General features: G+C 41.0%; 1 protein-coding gene across 1 annotated transcript in view; it reads left to right on the top strand.

Moving 5' to 3' along the window:
- Window positions 1–24,820, top strand: part of LOC309557341 (NXPE family member 4-like) — a 37,193-nt gene extending 12,373 nt beyond the window's left edge. The window contains exons 3-5 of the mRNA XM_082260017.1: window positions 19,520–19,581; window positions 21,715–21,933; window positions 24,242–24,820. Of these exons, the coding sequence (XP_082116143.1) occupies window positions 19,520–19,581; window positions 21,715–21,933; window positions 24,242–24,786 (826 nt within the window). The 3' untranslated portion in view covers window positions 24,787–24,820. The remainder of the gene's footprint in view (window positions 1–19,519; window positions 19,582–21,714; window positions 21,934–24,241) is intronic.
- Window positions 24,821–26,727: the final 1,907 nt, after the last annotated feature.

A 26,727-nucleotide genomic window follows, 5' to 3' on the forward strand; every position in this document is an offset into this window, starting at 1 on the left:
ATTGTTTTTTTTAGATATTGAAAAGGCATTCGACTGGACTGGAGGTATATGGGAGCGGTATTAGAGGAATTCGGGTTTGGGCCTACATTTAGGAAATGGATTGATATTTTATATAAGCATCCTACAGCAGTGATAAAATTAAATGTGATGCTTTCAGAACGGTTCCCTGTAGAGAGGGGAACACGGCAGGGCTGCCCGCTATCCCTGGGTCTCTTTTCTTTAATGATAGAACCGCTGGCGATGGCTTTGACAAACTCGACGGAGATACAAGGGATTCAAGTAGGAAATCTGTCAGAGAAAATTGCATTATACGCAGACGATATGGTTCTTTTCCTACGCGATTCGGAGTCCTCTCTAACAGTAGTTTTGGATATTTTGAATTCTTTTTCAAAATGGTCAGGATTAAAAGTAAATTGGAATAAATCTCAAATTCTCCCCCTAAAAACACTATCGCCGAGCTGCAGAGTGCCCGATACATGCCCACTTGAACGGTTTCTAATTTTTTGAAACTATATGTTATTCCACTATTGCAACAGCTTAAGATCCAAATACAATCCTGGCAAAAGTTACCTTTGTCACTTATAGGTAGAAATAACCTAATTAAAATGAAATTACCTTTATTTTTGTATATGTTTAGGAATTCTCCTATATGGATTCCTAAATATATTTTTTTAAAAATCGATCGTCTAATTAATAATTTTCTGTGGCAGGGGCGAAATCCTAGGATTAAGCTACAAACGCTTAAACAGCTGTATAAAAGAGGAGGGCTGGCGGATCCATATTTTTTCCGCTATTTTCTTGCTGGCCAGCTAGTTTTTGTTCATAGATGGCGGAATAGTCCAGAAGATGATGTGTCGATAGATTTAGAGGCAGCCAATGTTGGGTCTTATGAGGCTCTGGCATTGCTCGTGATGCGAGGACCTAGGGCATTATACAATCTTACTGATTCCATGAAGGCAACACCGAGAGCATAGGCAGCAGTGGAAAATATGGTTGGGAAAGGAGTCGGAGTAATTTCACCGCACGTGCCAATATGGAGGAACCCCCGTCTTCCACATTTTTCCTCTCATCTTGATCCGTGTATCTGGACTCAATATAATATAAAGACGGTGGGTGATATTGTGGGGGAATCCTCCAATTTGAGATACTAAAAAATGTATTCAACCTTCCCAATTCTCATTGTTTTCGATATTTACAACTTAGGCATGCTTGTCAGGTCCAATTTGATGCTACAGGGCTTCAGATCAAAATAGGAGAGATGGAATCTCTTCTTAGGAAATCTCCCTTGGTTAAACCATTATCTAATATCTTTAAAAATCTGTTTAAGGAGGGTTTGGAACATCTCACTCGCTGCGGGGCAGCGTGGGAGACATTGCTCCCACAATTAGATGGAGAGGACTGGGAGGAAGTATAGGATATTAATCTGTCCAGACTGGTCTCATCTAGAGATCAGCTTATTCAATATAAATGTTTACATAGGGTCTATTATACACCGGATAAACTGGCAAAATTAAATCACAGTCAGCTCACAGTCAGTGCAGATTTCGATCATATTTTTTGGAGATGCGATGAAATTCAGGTTTTTTTGGAGGGGAGTAATGGATGGTATAGCAGAGGTGACAGATATTATAGTAGAACCACGAGCAGTGATATGCCTTCTGGGATTAGTGGATGGTTTAGCCCATAAAAAAGCTACCCGCCGCTCTTGACACTTCTTCTGTACTATGCAAGGAAATTAATAATACTTTAATGGAAAAAACCAAAACCTCCAACAGTACATGGCTGTAAAGGAATTATAAATAGGACACTCCTGCTTTATAAAACTACGTACATAAATAGGGGCACATTGGAAAAGTTCAATGAGGTTTGGGGATGTTGGGTCGGTAGTGTATCTACAGTATCAGAAGAATTGGGAAATCCTTCAAGACGAGTAGTAGAGTGTGGGGGGCTATTGGCCTACATGGGCCGAAGGTATATAGATTTGGAAAATGGAAGGAAGAGAAGGAAAAGGGTAAAGTTATGCTTTAGTACATAGAAGGGAAGGAAGGAAAAGGAAAGGAGAGATAAAAGTGAAATATTTATTAAAAAATCTATACTTTATTTATCACTATAATTTATTTTTGTTCTTTGGGGTTGGGTTATGAATTGTTGAATGTATCTATCGGTTGGTTCGCTTGGGTAATTTTATGTTTGTATTGTTATCTGTATTGAAATTAATAAAAAACAATAAAAAAAAAAGCCTAGTGCACACGTTTAGAAAATTCTACGAAACATACCACTTTAGAAGCAATCGCACTATAATCTGATCGTTAGTACAAGAGCCAATCAGGACAGGTCATGCAAAATTATCCGATAGGACAAACACGAAAAAATTTCTCATACTACACCAGATCATATGATTTTATTTAATCAGCACAGTTTTCATCTGAAAATACAATACAAATACAATACAACATGTTAAGTCACTTCCAAATGTTTTTTCTGTTGTACGAGAATTTTCATAACTTTAGTAACCTCTTCATTTACGATATGGATCTTATCAGTTCCCATCAGTGCCACCTCATCAGTGCCCAACAGGGCAGACTATCAGTGGAGCCTTAGTGACGCAAATCAGTAAAGGTGAAAAATGATCCGTTTGCAAAACTTTATAACAAACTATTCATAACTTTTTTTTTTTTCCAAAGTTTTCAGTCTTTTTTCATTTATTTAGCAAAAAAAAAAAAAAAACAGTGGTGATATAATACCACCAAAAGAAAGCTGTATTTGTGTGAAAAACATTAGAACATTTTCATATAGGTACAGTGTTGCATGACCGTGCAATTGTCCTTCAAAGTGTGACAGCACTGAAAGCTGAAAATTGGCCTGGGCAGGAAGGGGGTAAAAGTGCCCCGTAGGCAAGTGGTTGATCAGTACAGCTTTCATCAGAAAATACAATACAATATATTACATAGAGGGCGTGTGTGCGCAGTCGCCTAACATCAGTGTCACGTTTGGCCACGCTACGGTCTTCTGCCTATACGGATCAGATCGGGTGATGGGTCATGGGGCGTGCATGTACTATTGAATGCCTTCATTGATTTTAACTACTGTAAGTAGACATCCTGAGGGGAGTGGGGCTGTATGTGTTTGATTTTATACATTAAAATTGCGGAATTACACTATGTGCCCCTACTCTTCATTTGCATGTTCTCATGAATGGAGTAACATATGAAGGATAACAAGGTTTATATGGATTTTCGGTATTACGGCTGTCAGATACGTCCACATGGTGATCGGAGCATACTCTGAGGGAGTGTTTTTGATCATTGATCTGGTGAGTTCCAGGAGAGAGGGGGGAGCACTGGTGATTGGTGGAATTATGGTGGATGAATAAGTAATCCTTCACACCCTTCCCCTGAGATTTGGACTGTCAGTCACTGAAACTGTCTAGATTGAAAACTGCATGAATTTCTGCTTGTTATTATTCCTCTCGCATGGGAGTTTCCTTGATACTAGCAGTCTTATTCATTAGCGATGTTAGTGTGGTGGATTTATCCATAATCCTTAGATTATCTATTACATGTTGGTTATTAACAATATATTACATCACTTCTGAATTTTTATTCTGTCATACGAGAATTTTCGCAACTTAGTACCCTCTTCATTTTTGGAGATTAGCATGCAGAAAAAAACTGACGGTCATTCCTTTGATAGCCTCATTGTATGTACCAGGCTTAAGCAAGTTTCAGTTCACCGAATGCTCACATGAAAAAATCTGCAAACCCCAAGCATAATGCTTGAACCCCATTGAAGTCTGTGGCAGTCAAATCTTATAATTCTTTTTACCTTTTTTAAGGCCAATTTAAAAGCTTTTGGTAGACAAAGGAATGAGTCACTGCAATGAGGGAACATGTACAGTACAAATCCAAATTGCCTTTTTTTTTAAATATACAGTTCAGCAGGGAATCAGTCTTTAACCAGTTCTGGACTGGAAGGATTTGCCCCCCTAATGACTGTTGCAGAGTGCGATCACTGGGTGCAGCAGAGTCCATTCAGATCAGACATTGTGGAGTAAACAGGAACTGGCTTCTTTATTGGAACATAACACAGATATCAAAGATATCACCTTCTCATGTTGAGAAGGACACAGACAGGAAAAGATAACCAACAAGTACAGTGCAGTGTACAGGAAATGACAACACATCATAGAAAATGCATAGCATATCACTTAGCATTAGCGACATCTACTGTCCTATTTGTGAACTGCAGTTTATCGGATAAGCTAAAAGCTATTGTATCTCCAACACCCCTTCTCAACAGCTAAGGCTTAGTCTATTAAACCCATCTTCTTTGTAAGCCTTGAGTGTCTTTCAGCGGTCAGAGGCTTTGTAAGGATATCTGCTGTCATATCCTCGGTTGGGCAATAAAGTAACTCAAGAAGACCTTGCTCTTGAAGATCCCTAAGAAAGTGGAACTTCACATCAATGTGCTTGGTTCTTGAATTAACTCCTTCCATGTGCGCAAGTGCGAGGCATCCTTGATTGTCCTCATAGATTTCTGTTGGTCCCAACTGTGGTTGACCCAAGTCTGTTAATAGCTGTCTCAGCCATATAACTTCTTGACTTGCCTGCGCTGCAGCAACGTATTCTGCTTCAGTAGACGACAATGAAACAGAGAGTTGCTTTTTACTAGTCCAACTGATGGCACCTCCTGACAGAAAAAATAAGTAGCCACTGGTAGATTTCCTGTCGCTGGTGTCTCCTGCCCAGTTAGCATCCACATATCCTGTTAAGGTGCTTTCATCACTTGCTAGTAACTTTAGCTTGTAGTGCGAAGTCCCTTTAAGATAGCGAATGATTCACTTTACAGCATTCCAGTCCTTTTGACTTGGCATTGAAACCTTTCTGCATAGGATTCCAACAGTTGCTGCAATGTCCGGCCTTGTAGCAGTGGTAAGATACAGCAATTTCCCTATTGCCTTCCTGTATTGAGTATTAGTAGGTAATGGGTTATCTTGGCAATTCCTCTCCTTTAGGTAGTTGGTTTCCATAGGAGACTTTACTGGTTTGGCATCTTCCATTCCAAATGTTTCAATTATTTCTTGTATTTTGTGTCTTTGGTTCAGAAGAAAGCTGCCATCTTCCTCTCTCTCGATCTGGATGCCGAGGTAATTCTTTATGTTGCCAAGATCTTTGGTGTTGAAGTTCTGATTTCGTTTTTCTAAGATTTCTGCTTCATCCCCTTCTTGCTCAAAGCAAATCAGGATATCATCCACATAAATAAGCATATAGACCCATCTGTCTGCCAATTTCTTTGTGTATAAGCAGGGGTCTGCCTTACTCCTCAGAAAGTTTTGATGTGTAAGCACTTCATTTATTTTTATATTCCACGCTCTGGCTGCTTGCTTTACACCGTATATACTCCTGCGAAGTTTGCATACTAGGTCTGGCCTTTGTTCATCTTTGAACCCTGGCGGCTGTTCCATGTAAATCTTTTCTGTTAGCTCGCCATGTAGAAATGCGGTTTTCACATCGAAATGTTTCACTTGCATTTTCCTTGTGACGGCTACTGTCAGTAAAGTCCGTATTGTAGTGTGCTTGACTACTGGTGCAAATGTCTCGTCATAGTCCTCTCCGTATTTTTGAGAATAGCCCTTGGCTACTAGTCTTGCTTTGTATCGCTCAATTGTGCCATCTGCATTGTATTTTACTTTAAAAGTCCATTTACAGCCTATGGCTTTCCTTCCGGGTGGTAGCTCTGTAAGTGTCCATGTTTTAGTGTCATGCATTGATTTTATCTCTTCATCAGCAGCCTTTATCCATTTACTTGCTTCTTGTTCTGAAAGCTGAGATATTTCTTCCCAGGTTGCAGGTTAGTTGATACTGGCAGTACTTGCTTTGTATGAGAGACGTACAGGTGGTTTACCTTTGTTTTCTCTTGTTGAACGTCTCAGTTTTGTGTCTGAGCCCTCTTGTGTCTGCTCATCAGTACTGGTAGAGTCTGCACTCACTTCAACTGTTTGTTCAGAAGTTACAGAGATAGGCTGGTCAATGTCAGTTTTATCTTCTATTCTTGCTTCTACTGTTGTCATTACATTGTCTCTGAAATCTTCAACAAAAGTTATGCTGTTGCTAACAGTAACCTTGTCTGTTTTGGGATTAAGGATTCTGTAACCTTTGACATTGTCACTGTATCCAACGAAGATACCTTCAAATGCTCTGTTTTGGAGTTTGGTGCTTTTTTTTCAGTTATGTAGATGAATGCTTTGCATCCAAAAACTCTTAGGTGTTTTACATTTGGCTTCTCATTGTGCCAAAGTTCATATGGAGTTTTCTCTATTGTTCTGGAAAGAAGTCTGTTCTGCAAATATGTAGCTGTCATTGCTGCTTCACCCCAGTATTTTTGTGGTAGTCCAGAGTCTGTCAGCATACATCTGATCATTTCAGTCAGAGTTCTGTTCTTTCTTTCAGCTACTCCATTTTGTTCTGGTGTATATGGGACTATCTTTTGATGTTCTATTCCATTCTGTTTTAAGTACTCTTATATCTTATATCCTGTGAATTCACCTCCATTGTCACTCAGAAGTATGAGAGGCTTCCTCTGAAACTTGTTACTGGTCTTTATTATATAGTCTTGTAATTTGTCAAAAACTTCACTCTTGTGTTGCATTAGGTAGGTGACTGTGTATCTTGAATAGTGGTCTATGAAAGTCACTATGTACCTTTTGCCTCCAGGTGTGGGTGGGTTTAGGGGACCACACACGTCACTGTGAACTAAGTCAAGTGGTCTTGAAGCTCTCTTCTGACTGACTTTGGGAAGTGTTGCTCTTGTAGCTTTGGATTTAATGCAACATTCACACTTAACAGTAACTGGACAAGGGGATATTGTTAGATCCCTTGTCAGATTCCTCCTCTGCAGTTCCTGTATGCCTTCTGGGTGTCTGTGACCTAGACGTCTGTGCCATATATGTATACAGTCATTGTGCTTGTGTGTACATAGTCTCACCTTTTCCTTCACTGTGTCGAGGTGATATAGATGATCATCCAGCTTGGCACTTGCTACTGTCTGGTTGCCATTTAGGATTGAACACTTGTCACCTTGGAATTTTACAGTGAGTCCTCTGGCTGTCAGACGCTTCACAGATAAGAGTCCTCCTTCTAGATTAGGAACCTAAAGTACATCTTTCACTGGTATGGCTAGGTTGTGTCCCGCATCATCGGGGCATACAAGGGTTCCATGCCCATATCCTTCTGCATGTATTTTGCTTCCATCTGCAAGATAAATAGTTTCTTTGTTGTTCAGATCAAGTTCCGTGAAAAAACTTCTATCACTTGTCATGTGACTGGTTGCCCCCGAATCGATGCACCAGCCTTGACATTTATTGTTGCCTGTCACTTTAAATGTGGCATTCCAGTTTCCTTCCCATGGATCATTGATTGTGGCTTTGACCTTTTGTTTAGCATAAGAGGGACGCCGTTTTATTTGCTCTGCTTTCCATATAGTACAGTCTTTCTTTATGTGTCCCTGTTTGTGACATCTGAAACACACTCTGGTCTCTTTCCTGTGTAACCTTGCGTCTGTAGCTTTAAGAGCGGTTCTGGTGTCGGTTTCTGTGGAATCATGCACTAATTCCTTTCTTCTCTGATACTCATCTATGAGCCTGGTTTTTACAAATGCTAGCGTCAGATTTGTCTCCATTGCATTGATCAGTGCAGTATATGTATCGGGCAAACTGCATAACAACATGGCTGCTGCATGGCTGTCTGTTATATTCTCCCCGATTGATCTGAGTTGCGCAATCACTTCCAGCATTGTGTTTATGTGCTCCTGCATGTCCTGTTCTCTGCTAAGTCTCATTTTGTAAAGTTTCCGCAGTAGAAACAGCTTGCTGTTTAAACTGGATCTTTCATGCAGTCTTTTTTGCACATCCCACATGCCTTTCGCTGTGTCCTCATGGCGTATATGAATGAGCTGATCATCCTCCACTAGTAAGCTTATGGTGGCCCGTGCCTGTCTGTTTTTCTTGTCCCAGTCCTGATTATTGTCCTGTGGCCTCTCTGTAGTGGTAATCTCCCACAAGGAAATAACCATACATGTCCCTGGGGAATTGAAATGGATGGGCTGGAGATAATCAGTATAGTAGAAAAAATGTATAGAAGGAGTATGTAAAATTTAACATTTATTAATTGTATTAAAATCCAACAGGTAACATACAAAAGATAAAATTGAAATTAAATGACATTCCATATACATATCCTAGTAGGGATAGCACATTAGGAGTTCATGAGGCAGGTAGGTGTGTCCTCCAACATGTTTCGGGATTTTTTCACAATTTCTTCTTCAGGGAAAATACATACACACAACCGTGCTCTCACCACTTGTGTATCCACAAGGGGAATATGGAACGAAAAACGTCCTTGTAGTTGTATCTTTATAGAAAAGGTACTGAGGAGATAACCGTTTGTATAGTATTGGGATACCGCACATTCATACAGTCCGACTGTGTTGCATCATGGTATCTATGAACGTTACCCAAGTCTGTCCAACATGCAGACTCAAGGGGATATGGATCCCTTCGCAGCCTGTTAGAATGTTGGTGTCCCCACCGTCAGTTTCCTCTACTCTCCAGTGACCGTATCCACACAGTGGTCACGAGGAGCGTATAGGGAGGGATGGATCCACACCTAGCCGGGAATCCAGTGCGGAATGACAGCAACAGGTATCTCTGTAGTGACCCAAAGGTAACCTCCCACAAGCCATCTCTAGATAATAGCATTTCCACTTTAAACTTCCATAGCTGATAATTGTCATTGTTCAGCTTGGCCACTGAGAGTTTAAGTTCTGAGTTTCCAGACATGTTTCCCTCCTTTATATATAAACAGTCTTACTTGTCTATAGGAGATGTCACTGGAAAGCTTCCTTATGTCGATCTTTATCCAGATCCTGGGCCCATAACCTGTTGCAGAGTGCAATCACTGGGTGCAGCGGAGTCCATTCAGATCAGACATTGTGGAGTAAACAGGAACTGGCTTCTTTATTGGAACATAACACAGATATCAAAGATATCACCTTCTCATGTTGAGAAGGACACAGACAGGAAAAGAAAACCAACAAGTACAGTGCAGTGTACAGGAAATGACAACACATCATAGAAAATGCATAGCATATCACTTAGCATTAGCGACATCTACTGTCCTATTTGTGAACTGCAGTTTATCGGATAAGCTAAAAGCTGTTGTATCTCCAACAATGACCAGGCCATTTTTTGCGATTCAGCACTGCGTTACTTTAACGAAAAGTTGCCCGGTCGTGCGACACTGTACCTAAATAAAATTTGTGTCCTTTTTTTCCCACAAATAGAGCTTTCTTTTGATGGTATTTGATCACCTCTGTGATTTTTATTTTTTTGTGCTATAAACAAAAAAAGAGTGACAATTCTGAAAAAAAAAAAATATATATATATTTTTTTCACATTCTGCTATATATACCCCCCCCCCCAATGTAAAAAATCTAATTTTTTCATCATTTTAGGCCAATTTGTTTTCTGTTACATATTTTTGGTAAAATAAAAATTGCATTAAGCGTATTTTGATTGGTTTGCGCAAAAGTTATTGCTTCTACAAACTAGGGGAAAGATTTATGTCATTTTTATTGTTTTTTTTTTTTTTTTTCTTTACTAGTAATGGCAGCGATCTGCGATTTTTAGCAGGACTGTGACATTACGACGGACAGGGTGGACCCCTTACTGACATTTTTTACACTTTTGGGGGGACCAGTGACATTACTACAGTAATGCACTGTTACTGTAATAATGACACTGGCAGGGAAGGGGTTAACACAGTGGGTGATCAAGGGGTTAAATGTAAGCCTAGGGGCGTGTTGCTAACTGTGGCGGGGATGGACTTTTGAAATGATAACAGAGACCTTTGATCCTATATAGAAGGATCGCAGGCGCTCTGTGATCATTCCAGAGAGAAGAACAGTCAGCTGCGTTTATAACAGCTGACTGTCCTTCTCTCTCAGCGGGGAGCAATCGCGGGTGCCCAGCAGCAATCAAAGCTGCCAGCCCCATGCATCAGAGTCCCCACTGCTGAGTGGGGGCGGGAGCACGCTGCCGGTGGCACGCTGCCGGTGGCACGCTCTCGCCCCCTATCAGCAAGCGCGCGACCGTGGTAGAGTTACGTCTGTTCGCGCAGGAGGGGATGCCTGCCGCAGTAAAACTGCAGCGGGCGGTGCTTAAGTGGTTAAATAAGGCTTAAAGTACAACATTAAAACATTATAAATGCCAAATTTCTTTAAATACAATGCTTGAGGGATGCCTTGGACCAGCACATAACGTAGAAAACTTGTAGAATGTACTCCAGTAAAAGTGACATTAAAAAAATAAATCAATTGACGCAAAATGACAGTTCTGTTCCCCAGCCTACTTCTGTTTGTAGCTGACATTTGTGGTAAGATTATGACTGCAGATGAACAGAGAGCTGTCATTTGTGGCACAGGCCCTAGGGGACAGGATCGTGTTGGCGTGTGACCCGTTTGTGTAGTCGGGTCATTGTTCATCATGATTGCCAAAGTTGGACGCTGGATGTGATTACCATTGGATTTACATTGTGAGACATCTTTAAATCTTTCCTATCTTAAAGGGATTTCCAGAGTCTAATAAGTCCCCTTCAGCTATCACCACAGGGGCAGGGATGTGGGAATGGGACCCTTGTCTTCATCAAAATTGGAACATAACATCTGTGTCCATTAGGTTTTGGCTTTATCTTGTTATGGATGAAAAATATGGAGCTTAACAGATGGATGTAAACTGACATGCATCTGTTTTCAATATCTGTATTCTCAGACCCGTCATGTTTAGGTCCAAAAAAATATGAAAAACATTGCAAACCTGTTTTTTTTTTTTCTTCCAGACTCGGTGGTAATCAGATGTAAACAGACGCACGTCCCTTTATATCTGTCTGCCCATAGACTAAAATTAGCTTCCATCAGATCTGCCTGAAAAACTGACAGGCACATCTGTTCAGAATGACCATGTGAAAGGGGCTTATGTAAAGATCCTAATCAATTTTTATTAAAAAAAAATAAAGAATACATTTGCCGAAAGTTAGCAATGTCAGCTTCAGTAGTTTTACCATAAATGCTTCCTGTTAAAGCTCTTAAGACCTGCGGAATGAAATTGGGTCCATTTGGTCCTGGTAAAGTTAAAGTGATCGACCGATTATCGGCAAAGCCGATATATAAAGGGCCGATCTGCACTTTCCCCGATATATCGGAATCGGCCACCAAGGTGACCTATATTGCCTATATTTCGGAAAGTGCTTGTACCGGAGTGATTCCTGCAACTAGACGTATCACCCCGGTACCGGCGTCCATAGTCGACGGTCAGCTGTCGTGTAATGACAACAAATGCGGCTGAGAAGCCACTCGGCTGTCATTACAAGGAGCGGGAGGGTCCTTCAGCGGCTCGCAACCAGCCTGCATGGCCGCCGATGACCCGATCAAAGCCGCATTCGGCTCTGATCGGGTCTCCATGTAAAAACCCGGAAGTGATGTCATGACATCACTTCTGGGTACTCGGCGCCAGATTAAAAAAAAATGACAGCATTCAAAACAGCCAAACTTGGCGTTTTGAATGCTTTTAGGTGCAGAGCAGGGGTTTGGGGTCTTTAAGGCGCCCAGATCCCTCTACAAGAGTACCTGTCAAGTGATTAAAAAAAAAAAAATTAAATGTATGAAAATATCGGCCAATATCGGCCGATACCGATATGCATTGGCCAAAATATCGGTATCGGCAATGAAAAACCGATATTGGTCGATCACTAGTTAATATATTATCATATAAAGAGAACAACATCTAAAGGTAATAAAAGATTGTTGATCCAGGGAAAATCTGATTAGCTTAGCGGATCAGGAAGGAATTATTTCCCCTGATGAAGCAAATTGAACCGTGGTTTAAGGTTTGTTTTTTTTGCCTTCCTCTAAATCAGCTGTGGGTTTAGGATTCTGTATATGTAAGTTTTCTATTTATTTATTCCTCTTTTTCTGTTGGTTGGAATAGATGTGTCTTTTTGTTACCCTAACTATGTAACTATGTAAAAAAAAATCAATAACTGTGTGGTCTGTGATCACAAAGAAGGTCATCTGGGTGCACATAAGTGAAGTCTTTAAAAACAGTTGACATTTCCCAATGATGACCATTACTGAGAATGAGAAATATACTGTATGTCTCCAAGAAGTTGAAGTTGCATTCTAATGCGCTTGAATATTTCCATTTTCATAATCTGATTTATTAATTTTTAACCTGTAATGTAATTAGGCACACAAAAGGTGAGGAACAGGAAGACAATGAGATCTCCCTTTGGGCAGGTACCATCCATCTGTGTATATCACTTTCCAGAACAGACGTTTGTCTTGTGGTTGCATTAATTAGCAAGACTGTATTTGTTGAGTATTTACAAAAGAACACTTTAGGAACAATAGATGAGAGAGGAAGCAAAAGGAAACAAAAAGAGTAGACAGTTTATTTGCTATTTTTATTGCAATGTACCTGTGATGGTCCAACTCAGTGGTCTCCAAACTGTAGCCCTTTGCTTGCTTTTATCCAGCCCTGGGACAATATTTCATCCTCTGATACTAACACTAGGGCATAATTCTCCCCACACTGACACCAATGAAGGGGCACAAATAGTCCCAATGACACCAACGATGGGGCATTGTTCCTCCCAATGACACCAACGATGGGGCATTGTTCCTCCCAATGACACCAACGATGGGGCATTGTTCCTCCCAATGACACCAATGATGGGGCATAGTTCCTCCTAATGACACCAATTATGGGGCACAGTTCCTCCCAATGACACCAACAATGGGGCATTGTTCCTCCCAATGACACCAATGATGGGGCATAGTTCCTCCTAATGACACTAATTATGGGGCACAGTTCCTCCCACTGACATCCATCGATGGGGCTTGATTTTTCCCACCCAGTAACACCAATGATAGAGCACAATTCCTCTCACTGACATAAAAAAAGGAGCATTGCTTACTCCTACTGATACCAGGACATTTTCTACTTCCAATGGCCACATTCCGGCCCCCCTAAAGTCTGAAGGACAGTAAACTGGTCTTTTGTTTAGAAAGTTTGGAGATCCCTGGTCTAACTGAAAGTTTTTTACCATTTTTCCAGTCAAATTTAAGAAACCCCATTATACATTTTGTTATTTGTTCCCATTATTACAATATACCTAGAAATTACTTTAAAAAATTGTTTGTACTTTTAGATATTTTTCTGGAGCAGGCTTTTGAACAGAATGCATGCTTCTCCACGCAAATAGCATCCTATTGTTACATTTCTTTATTACCATAAGCAAATTTACCTTAGCAATACAAATGCCTCACTATAAAATTGATTACAATATGACTATAAGGCTGAAGCCTCATTCCATTTTAAAAAAAAAGTAAATTTTGCAACAAATTAAAAAATATTAAGTAACTTAAACTGTACCTATTTATTTATTTTGCTGTAAAAGTATTCACAATAGTGATGCATTTTTATTCTTAATGAAAATTTGGTTATATATGGTAATAAAGAAATAACTTTTTCTTTCACTTAGTCGTTATTTGAAAAAGCAGAATATGAGCAACCAAAATATGTTGAATTTTTTGTACAAAATATAGCTGATGTAGATGACCATTGTACAAAGTGCCAAATCGTAACATCCACTACTCGTCGGTGAAGCTGGCAAGGACTTTTGAAGCAGTAAACTTTAAATAAATAACCCATCAAGTGTTGAAATTCAACAGATTCACATTAATCCTAAGGTGTTGTAACCAATAGGAACAGTTAGGATGATGTCACCATGTACATATTGGCAAGCAAAAGTACAGTAAATGTCAATTTAATAAATACCGCGCTGAAAAAAGCTCAATATGTGCAAAAAGTTTAAATCGTTTTTTAAAAAAGTGTAAAAAATTATTATGGAACTTTTACATTTAAATAAAGTGACAATACAGCCCAAAATCAATAAAATAAAATGAGTAATAAGTTTAATATGTGTGCAAAAAAATACCCCAAGATATATATTTTGCCTGGCCAAAAAAAAAGTTGCCATATGAAATGAACTAAGCAACTAACTAAACTAAGCATGCAGTAACTTTCCTATTGGATAATTACTGCATGTGCCCAAAGAATGAGGTCAGCTGACTACCTGAATATACTGGATGATCAGGTTATTCCATCAATGGATTTTTTATTCCCTGGTGGCACGGGAATATTCCAAGATGACAATACCAGGATTCATTGGGCTCAAATTGTGAAAGAGTGGTTCAGGGAGCATGAGACTTCATTGTCACACATGGATTGACCACCACAGAGTCCAGAACATAACCCCATTGAGAATCTTTGGGATGTGCTGGAGAAGGATTTGCGCAGTGGTCCGACTCTCCCATCATCAATACAAGATCTTGGTGAAAAATGAATGCAACACTGGACGGAATCACACTGCATATTCGCAGCCTTCCCGCATCGCAGAAGTGTGAACCGAGCCTCAATCATAAATAAAGTGTAAAATACAAAGTTTGAAAAATGTCCAAAGTTCATGAAGTGCAAGTAGAGGAGATTGCAGCCATTTTTATCTGCACTTGTATTGAGTCCCTTCGCAGTATCTGTTTTTTTTTTTTTTTTTTTTGGTGGTAAGAAAAGGCCCTTTTTATTTTTTTTTACTTGAGCACTTGCACCTTGTGGTAATTGCACTTATAAAATTTTGGACATTATTTGAACTTTGTATTTTACACTTTATTTATGATTGAAGGTCCATTCAGCATTTGTTTTTGAAGTAGATATGCTACAATATATATACAGTATATCTTTTGCACACATTACTCGCATTGTCACTTTATTAAAATTTGAAGGTTCCATTATCAATTTTTACACTGTCAAAAAAAAAAAAAAAAGGTTTGCTCTTTTTGCAGACATTGACATTTATTTTCACATATATTGTGATTTAGTACCTGCTGCTGATCCAAACTAAAAAGATCCCATATCCGTGGCGTGGATTTATTATACATTCATAAAGCTACAGTAAAGCACAATCTAGTTGGTAATATACACTATATTGCCAAAAGTATTGGGACGCCTGCCTTTACATGCATATGAACTTTAATGGTATCCCAGTCCCAGTCTTAGTCCTCAGGGTTCAATATTGAGTTGGCCCACCATTTGCAGCTATAACACCTTCAACTCTTCTGGGAAGGCTGTCCACAAGGTTTAGGAGTGTGTCTATGGCAATGTTTGACCATTCTTCAAGAAGAGTATTTTTGAGATCAGGCACTGATGTGGACAAGAAGGCCTGGCTCGCAGTCTCCACTCTAATTCATCCCAAAGGTGTTCTATTGGGTTGAGGTCAGGACAAGTTCCTCCACCCCAAAATCGCTTATCCACGTCTTTATGGACCTTGCTTTGTGCACTGGTCCAACTCATTTGATGGAGGGGGATTATAATGTGGGGTTGTTTTTCAGAGGTTGGGCACTTAGTTTGAGTGAAGGGAACTTTTAAAGCGTTTGTTAACCTAAAAAAAATTGGATCCTGCTTCTTTAAAGCATTTTATACAGCACAGTGCACAAAGGAAAGGGAGAGGCAGCAGAGGCCTGTGCCAAAGGTGGCAGGAGAAATGGCATGTATAATCAAAGCTCCAGAAAACAGACAGTCAATTAAGAGGGTGGGAAGTGATCAAGCCAAGGCTGCCAGATACGTAAAAATTTGTCATGGGTATCATAAAGAATACATATTAGTGCTGAAATCAGTAATATCTAATGCACAGTACGGGTCAGGAGTACAAAATGAAAAGCGTGCAGGAGTCAGAGTTGTGTAATGCACAGTGTTAGGGTCATGAGGGTGGAAAATTCTCCCTGCAATCAATATTCTCCCACACTTTACCCTTTTAGCATAAATATGCACTCCCAGCCTTTAAAAAAAAAAAAAAAAATCCAACATCAATCTGCACACTTCTCCAAGCACAAATTCTCTTCCCCAATCTCCCTCTCAGCACATATCCTTTCCCCACTTATAGCATGGATCTTCCTCATCCCAATCCCTCCTCTCATCATTATTCCTCTTCCCCTTCCAGCACAAGCCCCCCCCCCCCCCCCAACAAAACTCTTCTAGTACAAATTCTCTTCCCCTCCAAATTTCCTCCAGCACAAATCTTCCTCCTCCCAATCCACCCTTCCAGCACAAATGCTCTTCCACCCCTCAAAATCCCCCTCATAGCACAAATTCCCTTCCCTTTCTATCACAAATGTCCCCCATCATAAATCCTCTTCCCCTCCCTGTATAAACTCTTTAACCCCCCAATCCCCCTTCTGGTATGAATCCCCTTCCTCTCCAAGTCTGCTCAGTACAAATCCCCCCCTCCCACCGTTCTGGCACAAATTACCCACAAATAGTACAAATTCCCCCCCCCAAAAAAAAATCATCAATACAGAACAAATCCCCCTCCCTCCAAAAAAAACTCTCATTCTAGAACAAATCCTCCTTCCCCCCCATTTCCTCTCTCAGCATTAATCACCTCCCCAAACCCATCCTTCTAGCACAAATCCTATAATTTCACCCCCCCCCCCACCCCAATACAAATGCTCTTTCCTCCTAATTCCCCAATCCCAGCACAAATTATATGAATCCCTCCCAGTATAGATATCCCCCCAACCCCTCCCTCTAGCACATATCCTCCTATTCTCCCCATACTCCCATTCCACCCTTAGGGCAAGTGCTCTTCTGTCATATCCCCACTCCCAGCACAGACCTTAGGGCCAGCAGCTGCTCTTCCTCCTGAGCTCCTTCTTGTGTCCTGTCATAATAGCTTGTGCACACCGGTGCATTATAAAAGATGATATGCATTTTTTTAAAATGCATATCATGCTTTTTGCAATTGTTTTACGCATTGCAATACAATTTAGAGTAGACAATGCATAATGCATTTTACATGCATTTTGCATGTATTTTCATCCCAAGTCACTTAGGAAAAAAGTAACACGTGACTCAAAAATGCACCTAAGAAACACCCAGTGTGTTTTTGGTGCGTTTCCTTTGACTATAATGAAAGTTGTGTTTTTCAAACAGGGCAGTAGAGATGCAGCAAGACTGACCTGGTGGTCAGCAGTTATCCAAAGCAACTTCATCATTCTTCTAGGAAGGGAGGGGGAGCTAGAGTGTGACTTTCTGCATTAACGGAAGCCAGAAGAAAAATTCAGGGGTTTATTTAGTATTCACTATTTTTTATTGAGTTTTTGCAAAACAGTGAAACAAAAGAAAGGGGTAGCATACAGAAAAGCGCCACACAACACAACAGTGTGTGCAAGCATATAAAACATTGTCTCATCGGTACCAGATAATGCAACAGTGAAATACATGGCATTGTAATACATGAGGTTCTGTAACTGTACTGCTGCAAAGGAGGCATATTCAGGGACCATAAGACCAACTAAACCGGATAACGAAAGGGCGAGCAGAGGCCCCGCCCCCAACCCCAGACACCCCAAATGGGTTCAAACTGTGTCCGTGGCAGGGCACAGCCCCCCCCCGACCCCGATCATCCCTCATGCCCCACCTATCCCTCATGCCCCACCCCACCTCATGCCCCAACCAGTATGAAAACATTACCAATAGATAGATAAGACATAGTAACGAGGTAATAAACTGATGGCCACCCTCAAGTGACCAGTAAGGCACAGACCCATAGTCCGGGTTCCAAAGCTAAAGCTCCACAGCCCAGAGCATATATCACCTCTCCCACATCCAGACCCCCAAAAGAGAGAAAAAGCAAAGAGTAGAAGGGTAAGAAGGAAAATAATAACGACCTAAGCAGTAATGGGTAAAGAAATAAAGGAAAAGAAGCAAAAGAAGGAGAAAAAAGACAAACAAACAAATCGTCCCCCCGGCGTCTAACCCCCCCCCCCCGCAGCTGTAAGTACGTGATCCAGGGATCCCACACCCGTTCGAATTTATGTTGCCTATCCAAACGAATGCTAGCCAACGTTTCATTTAGCATAATCCACGACATTTTGTGTTTTACCTGCAAGATATTAAGTCCAGGCGTCTTCCAAGCACGCACTATAGTGATTTTTGCCGCCAGGAGAATAAAAAATATAAGGGAGTGTGTATGTTTCGGCATCTCAACTGGCAAGTCTGAAAATAGCACTGTCTTGGCGTCCCAACCGATTCTCTTACCCGTCGACGAGTGTATCAGGTTAATCACCCTGATCCAATAGCGCCGGACCTTCGGATAGCTCCACCACACGTGATACATATCCCCGTTCTGCCCACATTGTCTAAAACACTGGAGGGAAGTGCCTGGAAACAATTTAGCTAGTCTCGTCTGCACCAAGTACCACCGGGACAGCACCTTAGTTTGCCTCCACCAAAGTGGTGTTAAGTATACCCATGTGCACCATAGTTGACCACCTGTCCCACTCCTCTTCGTCAATAGATTCCCCCAAATCAGTCTCCCATGCCAGCTGATATGAAGGCTTGGTAGCTGGATTAGTAAATAGCCCATATAATTCCGTGATTCCCCCCGTAGCCCAGACCTCCCCATACATCTATTTTCATACAGAGTTCTAGTCGTAATGTCAGTTTGGTCAGCCTTAAGTGTCCGAAGGAAATGGGTAATTTGGAGGAGGCGATAGGATTGCCCAGGGGGCATCTTCAGTGTTTCCCTAAAGTAGGTGAGAGGTCATACCCCTTTATGATCTAGAAAATGACCTATTCTATAAAGGCCTTTGTCAATCCACCACCGAAATTGAGAAACTTGAAGCCCTGGTGGAAAGTGGGGATTATTGAAGAGGGGGCTACCGGTGTGTGGAGGGACCTAAGAGGGTAAATTTTACATGCTACATCCCACAGTCTCAAGGAGTGGGACAGGGTAGGACACGCCACATCAGAAGATCCAAAGGCATGGGCTGGCAAGCCTGCGCCTCCAGATCCACCCAGTGTGGCCTATTAAAGTTGGAATCAGGGATTTATTTAGGTCCATGTTGCCACCATAAAAAGTACCTGTCATTCTGTGTTTACTGTCATGCAGCAGGTAGAGCTCTGGACTCTTTTTCATATGTGTATCTGTCTATTCTTAGCTGATCTGCTGAAACAATCCCATGTACAGAGCTCAGTAGCTTAGGCTCCAGTTTGCACACAAAGAATTTGTAAGAGAAATTACTCTTAAATTAAATAAAACGACACCTGGAATAAAATGACACCTAGAATGCTCTGACAGCAGTATCATACTTATACCCTGTAATAAATATTTATATTTAAAATGAATAGTAAGTACTGGTAAATATAAAATATATTTTGTTTCCGTTTCTCTCTCTCTCTATATCCTTACTCCTTTCCTGTTTCCTTTCCATTTTTTTTTTACTCTTTATGCATTCCCTCCAACGACAACTCATCTTAAAATGTGGAATAGCTCCTGTTTTTTTTGTTGTTGATCGTGTTGTTTATCTGTCTACTAACATCCACCACTGTAATTTTCTTTTGTTTTCTAAGGTCAAATATTGCGGTTGAAATCCCTGAAACATTTTCACCTATAGTAGTAACCGGATGTAACAGTAAGCTACTTATTTTCCTTTTTAGTTCTTTATGTATTATGCTCTCCAGGATATTTTTGCGGTGACAGAGCTGTTATGAAGGATCAATTAAGATTATCAATCAATTTATTGACTAAAGAAAAAATGTTTTTGCTCTCTACAAACCAAAGCTTTACTCTGGGTTAGTGATTCCAAATGTACTGATTCAAATAGTGTTTATAGGGTGCAGTGAAGTCTAAAATGACTACTTTTTATAGCAAAAATTGCATGATTACATCATTGAAAAATGAGTATCCAATAATAGCAGCAAGTGCCCCAGGAGCCTCCTTACTATGCTTTCGGGGATGTAGCCAGGAAGGCACAGTATTCCATACATGGTGGACTTGTCCGAAAGTGAGGGGATTCTGGACCCGCACATACTCCTTCATTTACTCTCTCACCCAGGTGAGCCTTATCCAATTCCCCCCAAGAGGCGCTATTGGGACCCCCGGTGGAGGGAAAACCAGGACATACATGGAGGTTGATAGTCTTTATTTTTGTTGCAGCCAGGGTTTCCATCGCCAGAGGCTGGAAAATTACTATAATTCCATTTTAATTCTAGAAAGCCAAATTGTCATGGATTATAATACATGAATGCCTTTCAGCACTTTTGAATTAAAAAAATGGCCTTTTTTGAAAAGATCTGGGATCCTTGGATACAATTCCTTTCAAATTCTTCTTGAGATGGCTCAGCTTACTCATTCCATCAACTGCAATGGGTGCACTTTCTTTTGCTTTCTGTATTGTCTTCCTCTTCTCTCTATTTGCTTTCCCTGCTTCTTTTGCTTTTCTCTTTACTCCGTTACACGGTTTTCAGGTGGACAAATCTGATACTTTGCATACTAAGATATGGTAATGGGCTTACACACAGAGAGAATATAGCCTAATCATTGCAGCCCACCTAGTTGGAAGTTTTACCCTGCCCCTGCCCACTGATACATTGGAGTATAGGATGGCCTATTCCAGTTGAAAGCTATAAACTGATTATGGCTCCCATCCATCAGAGGTTTCCTTTCATTAAGACCTCGTTGTCTCGTATTTGTGTTTTTTTTTTTTTTTTTTGTCCTATATTGTTTTTAGAGATAACTTGTATGTAATGCTGGATAATTTAATGTTGTTACCACCTAGTATCACTGAATGATTCTGGAGACATTTTTCATTTGCCATGTGGTTTACCTGTTGGCATCTGTAAATTTTATTGAAACTGTAATAAAAATATTGGACAAGAAAATTAGTATGCAGGTGCATGGCCTATGACAACTCAACAAGGCTTTCAATCGCTCACCTCCTTCCATACACTTCCCCACTTGGTATCCCCTCTCAACCATAGTTATCTACTCTGAACTGCTGAGGTTCCTCCTACATCTGGTTCTACAATTAAGACATTGTATTGATTACTTATGCCTCGTACACACGCGTCGATAGTTGGCCGTGAATTTTTGGCCAACGTCCGATCGGCCGATTTTCGGCTTGTTAGTATGATGCTTTCAACAACCGACTCTGACTTTTCGGCCGAAAAAAATCTGGTGTGCAGGCTATAAAATTTTTGTTGGCCGTCAACATAACGGCCGATTTTCCGTCAGTCAGTACAGATTTCGGCAGACAAAAATTTGATGAGCAAGACTGGGCATGCTCAGAGAAGAAAAAACACACGGAAAGTAAACCAGCACATGACATCACTTCTGAAGTTGGTTTTTGTTGGCCGAGAAAATTTGTGCGCAGTCTAGAGCACATTTCAACCAACACAACAACACTGGACAAAAGACGGCCGATCGGTTGGCCAATAATCGTTGCGTGTGTACAAGGCATTAGTTGACAGGTTGGCCCTCTGAAATAATGAAGTCTTGAAGGAGATGTTTGCAGTGTTTTCTATAACTTCTAATTTTCAATAAAAAAATAAATTGAACAAGAAAATTATTATCTAGTAGTAGATAAAGATATACATTTCCAATGGTGCCCTTCGTGGTCACTAGGTCTCACAGTTTGTTAGGCCATGATGTGTTGGCCGTATACAAATATGTTCAGCGACTGCTGTTCAAAAACAAGTTTGTAGAGACTTCAGAAAGTAATTTGTTCAACTTTATTGATCTTATATGTTGTGTGATCTTTTTTCAGGCACGACTTTTACACCCAAGCCAAAATGTCAGACGGGAATGGGATCTCCTTTCCCAAGTGGATATTTTTTCAAAAATGTTTGGAATCCCCTCTACTGCAATATGACCGTCTACAAAACTGGAGAAGACTTTCTGAAATGTCTGGAAGGGAAGAACCTTTTCCTCATAGGAGATTCTACATTGCGACAGTTCATAATGTACTTTACAGAAGGCATCAAAAGTAAGATTTATATGAGAAAAATACTTTAGTATTTACATAACCATCAATGGTTTCAACATGGGTTGTCATGTTATAACAACAACTTTTCCATGGATGGTTCCTATTGACATGTTGGATTTCTGAATTAAAATTTCTTTGGTTGAATACCAGACTGGAGGTTCAGTCTTCTGAGATGGAACTAAATTTCAGTTCATAAGGTTTCGCTAAGATACAGACTCCTGACTTATGTGGAAAACCTAATACTGCTGATAAAATTCCATGTTAAAATGATAATCCTGCTTATTTGGCTAACTTTTAAGAGCACTTCATGATTATGTTTGAGGACCCCTAACCAATTTATTTGAGCTTGTTGGACATCCCATTTCAAAACCATGGGCAATAATATGGAGTTGCCACCCCCCTCTCCCCAATCCACATATTTGGGCATTCCACAAAATCTGCATTTCAAGGGTTGAGGTCAAGGATCTGTGCAGGCCACTCAAGTATGAAACTAATCAAATCATGTCTTTAGCTTTTCAAATCTGTGGTCGCAAGGTTGTAAGTACACAATTGTCTGAAATGTCTCTGTATGCTGTAGCACTGCCAGTAATCTTCTAAAAACACCTGGATTTAGTCATTTTGAGGGTAGTCCATATACTTTTGGCCATAGAGTGTACACGTTAGGGATGTACCTATACCGTTATCAGTGTCGATACCAAGTATTTCCATGAGTATCGGTACTCGCCCTAATGCTCCTGATACCGAAACCGATACTTTGTGGTGCGATTTTCATCAATACAAAATGAATGGGCACAAATCGCACTGAAAAGAATGCGCTTTGAACAGAAATGCGGTGCGATTTCTGTCTGAATCACATGTGATTTCCACCACTGCTCGTGTGTGTGTGTGTGTGTGTGTGTGCATAGAAAGGGATTAAAGCCCCATCTAGTGGACAGTTTAAAAAATGTTAGAACTCACAATACATATCAGGCCACATGCAAAATAACCTTCATAGGTGTCCCGGTCCACCGATGATAGCAAATCATGGCCGCTGGAGGTGCTCACAGGGCTGGAGGAGATGTAGAGGTGATTTGCCCCCAGGCTGACATCACTTCTGCCCTATACCCATGGGGTCCTGGAACTTAAGCCCTGTGAGCACCTTCGGCAGCCCTGATTTGCTACCATCGGCGGACTGGGACACCTATATAGATTATTTTGCATGTGGTCAGATATGTGAGTTCTAACTTTTTTAACTGCCCACTAGATGAGGCTTTACCCTTTGTATACACACACAGGAGTAGTGGGACAAATCACATGCGATTCGGACAGCATTCCTGTTCAAACAGCATGCGATTCCTTGCAGTGCGATTTGCGCGAATTTTGTTTGTTTTGACATGAATCACGGTGCAAAGTATCGGTACTCTGTATCGGTGAGTACTTGACCCAAAGTATTGGTACTTGTACTCGGCTACTCGACGAAGAAAAAAACGATATTGATGCAACCCTAGTACACATTGTGCTTTCAATTATTGGTTTTCCAAGAATGAGGATTTGGAAAATGGGGCACAAAAATAGAAAAGTGCATCGTAAAATGGATTTCTGCTTAGATTGGTAATCTAAAAGTTCGCTTTTTAGGCATAGAGAAAGCTACACCCATTTTCATTCTGCAATAATCAAGTTTAAAGTTGGCTAAAGTGCTCAGTTCCTCTTTTTTGGTATTTCATTTCGTTATAGTTCTTTATGCACAAACATCTGACCACATATTGTGCTTATAGTGAACCTGGTGATCAAATTAAAAAGAGTATCAAACTTGAGTAAATCTACAGTTGCTCAGCTCGTTATCTTTGAACATGGGGAAACCCTTATCCCAGCCCCAAACAATTTGGGATCTTCGGTGGCCAGTAGCAGCTCCCACACTGAACTGTCATATACTGTAGTAGGGAGAGGGCTAATTTTGGACAATGTGGGCAGGAGTTATTTCAGAGTCAGATAGATGCCAAAGCCTTATGTTCAATGTTTGCCTGTAATCGGGGGGGGGGGGGGGGGGGTTTTACCAGGTCCACAAAATAGTTTGTGAACATTAACAAACATCCCTGCAGGCATTACAGGCTTGCCACTGTTTGCATCTGTTGTTGGATTGGTCCCCTTTTATGCACTTTTTCCTGAATGGTCAAGGCGTGATGCCAGGTTACACCTGTAGGTGGTGTTGTATACAGTTCTACTGCAGGCAGCAAATAAAGTCTATTTTAGTCCAGCATCCAATTAAAGAGAGAAAACAACTCTAAAACTGTACTGCTCTTATTTTAATACTTGTTCTTGCCTCTGACAGTTGTGCAATACTTTCGTTACCATGAAGGGGGATGGTCTGGTTGGTCAAAGTCCCTGGAAGCCCTAAATATGAGCAAGGACCTATACGTCTCCTATAAAAGACATGGCTTCCCCCTGGAGCATGACTCTTTCTACTACTTTAAGGAGGATATGTACACCAGTCGGCAGATCGATCAGCGTGCTGGAGGGAAGAACACCATTTTTGTTATAACCATGGGACAGCACTTCAGACAGTTTCCTCTGAAACTTTTCATCAAACGGGCACTCAACATCCGCCGAGCAGTAGAACGCCTTTTCCTTCGTAGTCCGGATACCAAGGTTATCATTAAATCAGAAAACACCAGGGAAATACATGCCCCTGTTGAAGTACAGGGAGACTTCAATGGTTATACCCAGTATCTTGTGCTGAGAGAAGTTTTCCAGGACCTTAATGTGGGCTTTGTGGATGCCTGGGATATGACAGTGGCATCTGCCACAGCGACAGTTCATCCTCCCGGGGTAACATTTGGAAGTATTTTGAGCCTGACATTTAGTTTTGCTTGTTAATTTTAAAAGATTGTTATGAAGAAACAAGTTCTAAAAGTCACAAATATAGGGTGTGCCAATTGTGCCTGGGCATACCCTAATTACCCCATGTGGTGCAGGCCCCCCATCCCCATTTAGACCCCTGATATTTCACCAAAGCCCCCATCTAGGTAGGTGTCCCTATGGTAAATAAGCAGCAAGGGCATAAATACAATATATTACCAAAAGTATTGGAACACCTGCTTTTACACCCACATGAACTTTAATGACATCCCAGTCTTAGTCGTAGGGTTCAATATTGAGTTGGCCCACCCTTTGCAGCTATAACAGCTTCAACTCTTCTGGGAAGGCTGTCCACAAGGTTTAGGAGTGTGTCTATGGGAATGTTTGACTATTCTTCCAGAAGCGCATTTGTGAAGTTAGGCACTAATGTTGGATGGGAAGGCCTGGCTCGCACTCTCCGCTTTAATTCATCCCAAAGGTGTTCTATTGGGTTGAGGTCAGGACTCATCAAACTTGCTCATCCATGTCTTTATGGACCTTGCTTTATGCACTGGTCCTAATCATTTGGTGGAGGGGAGATTATGGTGTGGGGTTTTATTTCAGGGGTTGGGCTTGGCCACTTAGTTCCAGTTAAGGGAACTTTTAGGCGTCAGCATACCAAGACATTTTGGACAATTTCATGCTCCCAAATTTGTGGGAACAGTTTGGGGTTTTCTCTTCCTGCTCCAACATGACTGCGCACCAGTGCACAAAGCAAGGTCCATAAACACATGGATGAGCGAGTTGGGGGTGGAGGAACTTGACTGGCCTGAACAGAGTCCTGACTTTAACCCAATAGAACACCTTTGGGATGAATTAGGGCACAGGCTGCGAGCCAGGCCTTTTCGTCCACATCAGTGCCTAACCTCAAATGTGCTTCTGGAAGAATGGTCAAACATTCTCATAGACACACTCCTAAACCTTGTGGACAGCCTTCCCAGAAGAGTTAAACCTGTTATAGCTGCAAAGGGTAGGCCAGCTCAATATTGAATCCTACCAACTAAAAATGGGATGCCACTAAAATTCATGTGGGTGTAAAGGCAGGCATCCCACTACTTTTGGTAATATAGTCTGCTATAACTGGTTTGTGTTTAGGCCAAGCCTCTTGGTGACATGGCTGCCTATTTAAGGCACTGTGTTTTAAAATATATAATATTCACTTCTCTGAAATCCTTGTTGTTCTCTAAAGGTAGATCTTACCTACTAAAACACAAGATACAGTACTTTATTCATTTGCTATCGCCACTCATATATCCAACCAGATGCCAACACCCTCCCAGTTGATGCCATCCACAATAGGAGTGCCTCTCAGAGTCTGAGACAAGTGGCCGTTGCTAGCTATGTTGTCAGATAACGCAAAAGCCAACCTCCTGACTTAGGAAGCATCTAGCAACATGGGACAAAGTATTACATGGATTTTGTCCCAAGGGAGACAGAACAGTAACATATAATGATAATTCTTTAAAATATGAAGTCCACTTAGCTACTAGAGAATAGAAATTAGAAGTCAAGTGTGCTGTGCTGTTCTAGCTGGTCTTGAGTCATCATAGAAGCTTCCTCTCTTTACTCCAGTGGCGGTGGGGATCTGCATTCTTCTGCACTTAGTGGCGCCAACGTATTGACGTGAGCACTGCTCAGTCCTAGAGTTCAGTGAACCCAGGCTAAACGGTTGAGAACCCCCTAAGGGGCTTATAAATGGCAGGCTGGGCTCATGGGAAATAAGCAGAATGATATGACTGTCAGCGCTGGATGGGGTAGGAAGCCGGAGAGTTTGCTAGAGCGTAGAGAGAGTAAGTAGAGCTGGAATTGTTTTTAACTCAGAAGAGGAGAGGCATTCAAAATTTAAAATAAAAAATAACTGGAGTTCCTCTGTAAATAACACTGACAGGTCTTATCCCATCTTCAGCATGTTACTTGACA

This window comes from Pelophylax lessonae, assembly GCF_965119305.1.
Source record: "Pelophylax lessonae genome assembly, chromosome: 6".
NCBI lineage: Eukaryota > Metazoa > Chordata > Amphibia > Anura > Ranidae > Pelophylax > Pelophylax lessonae.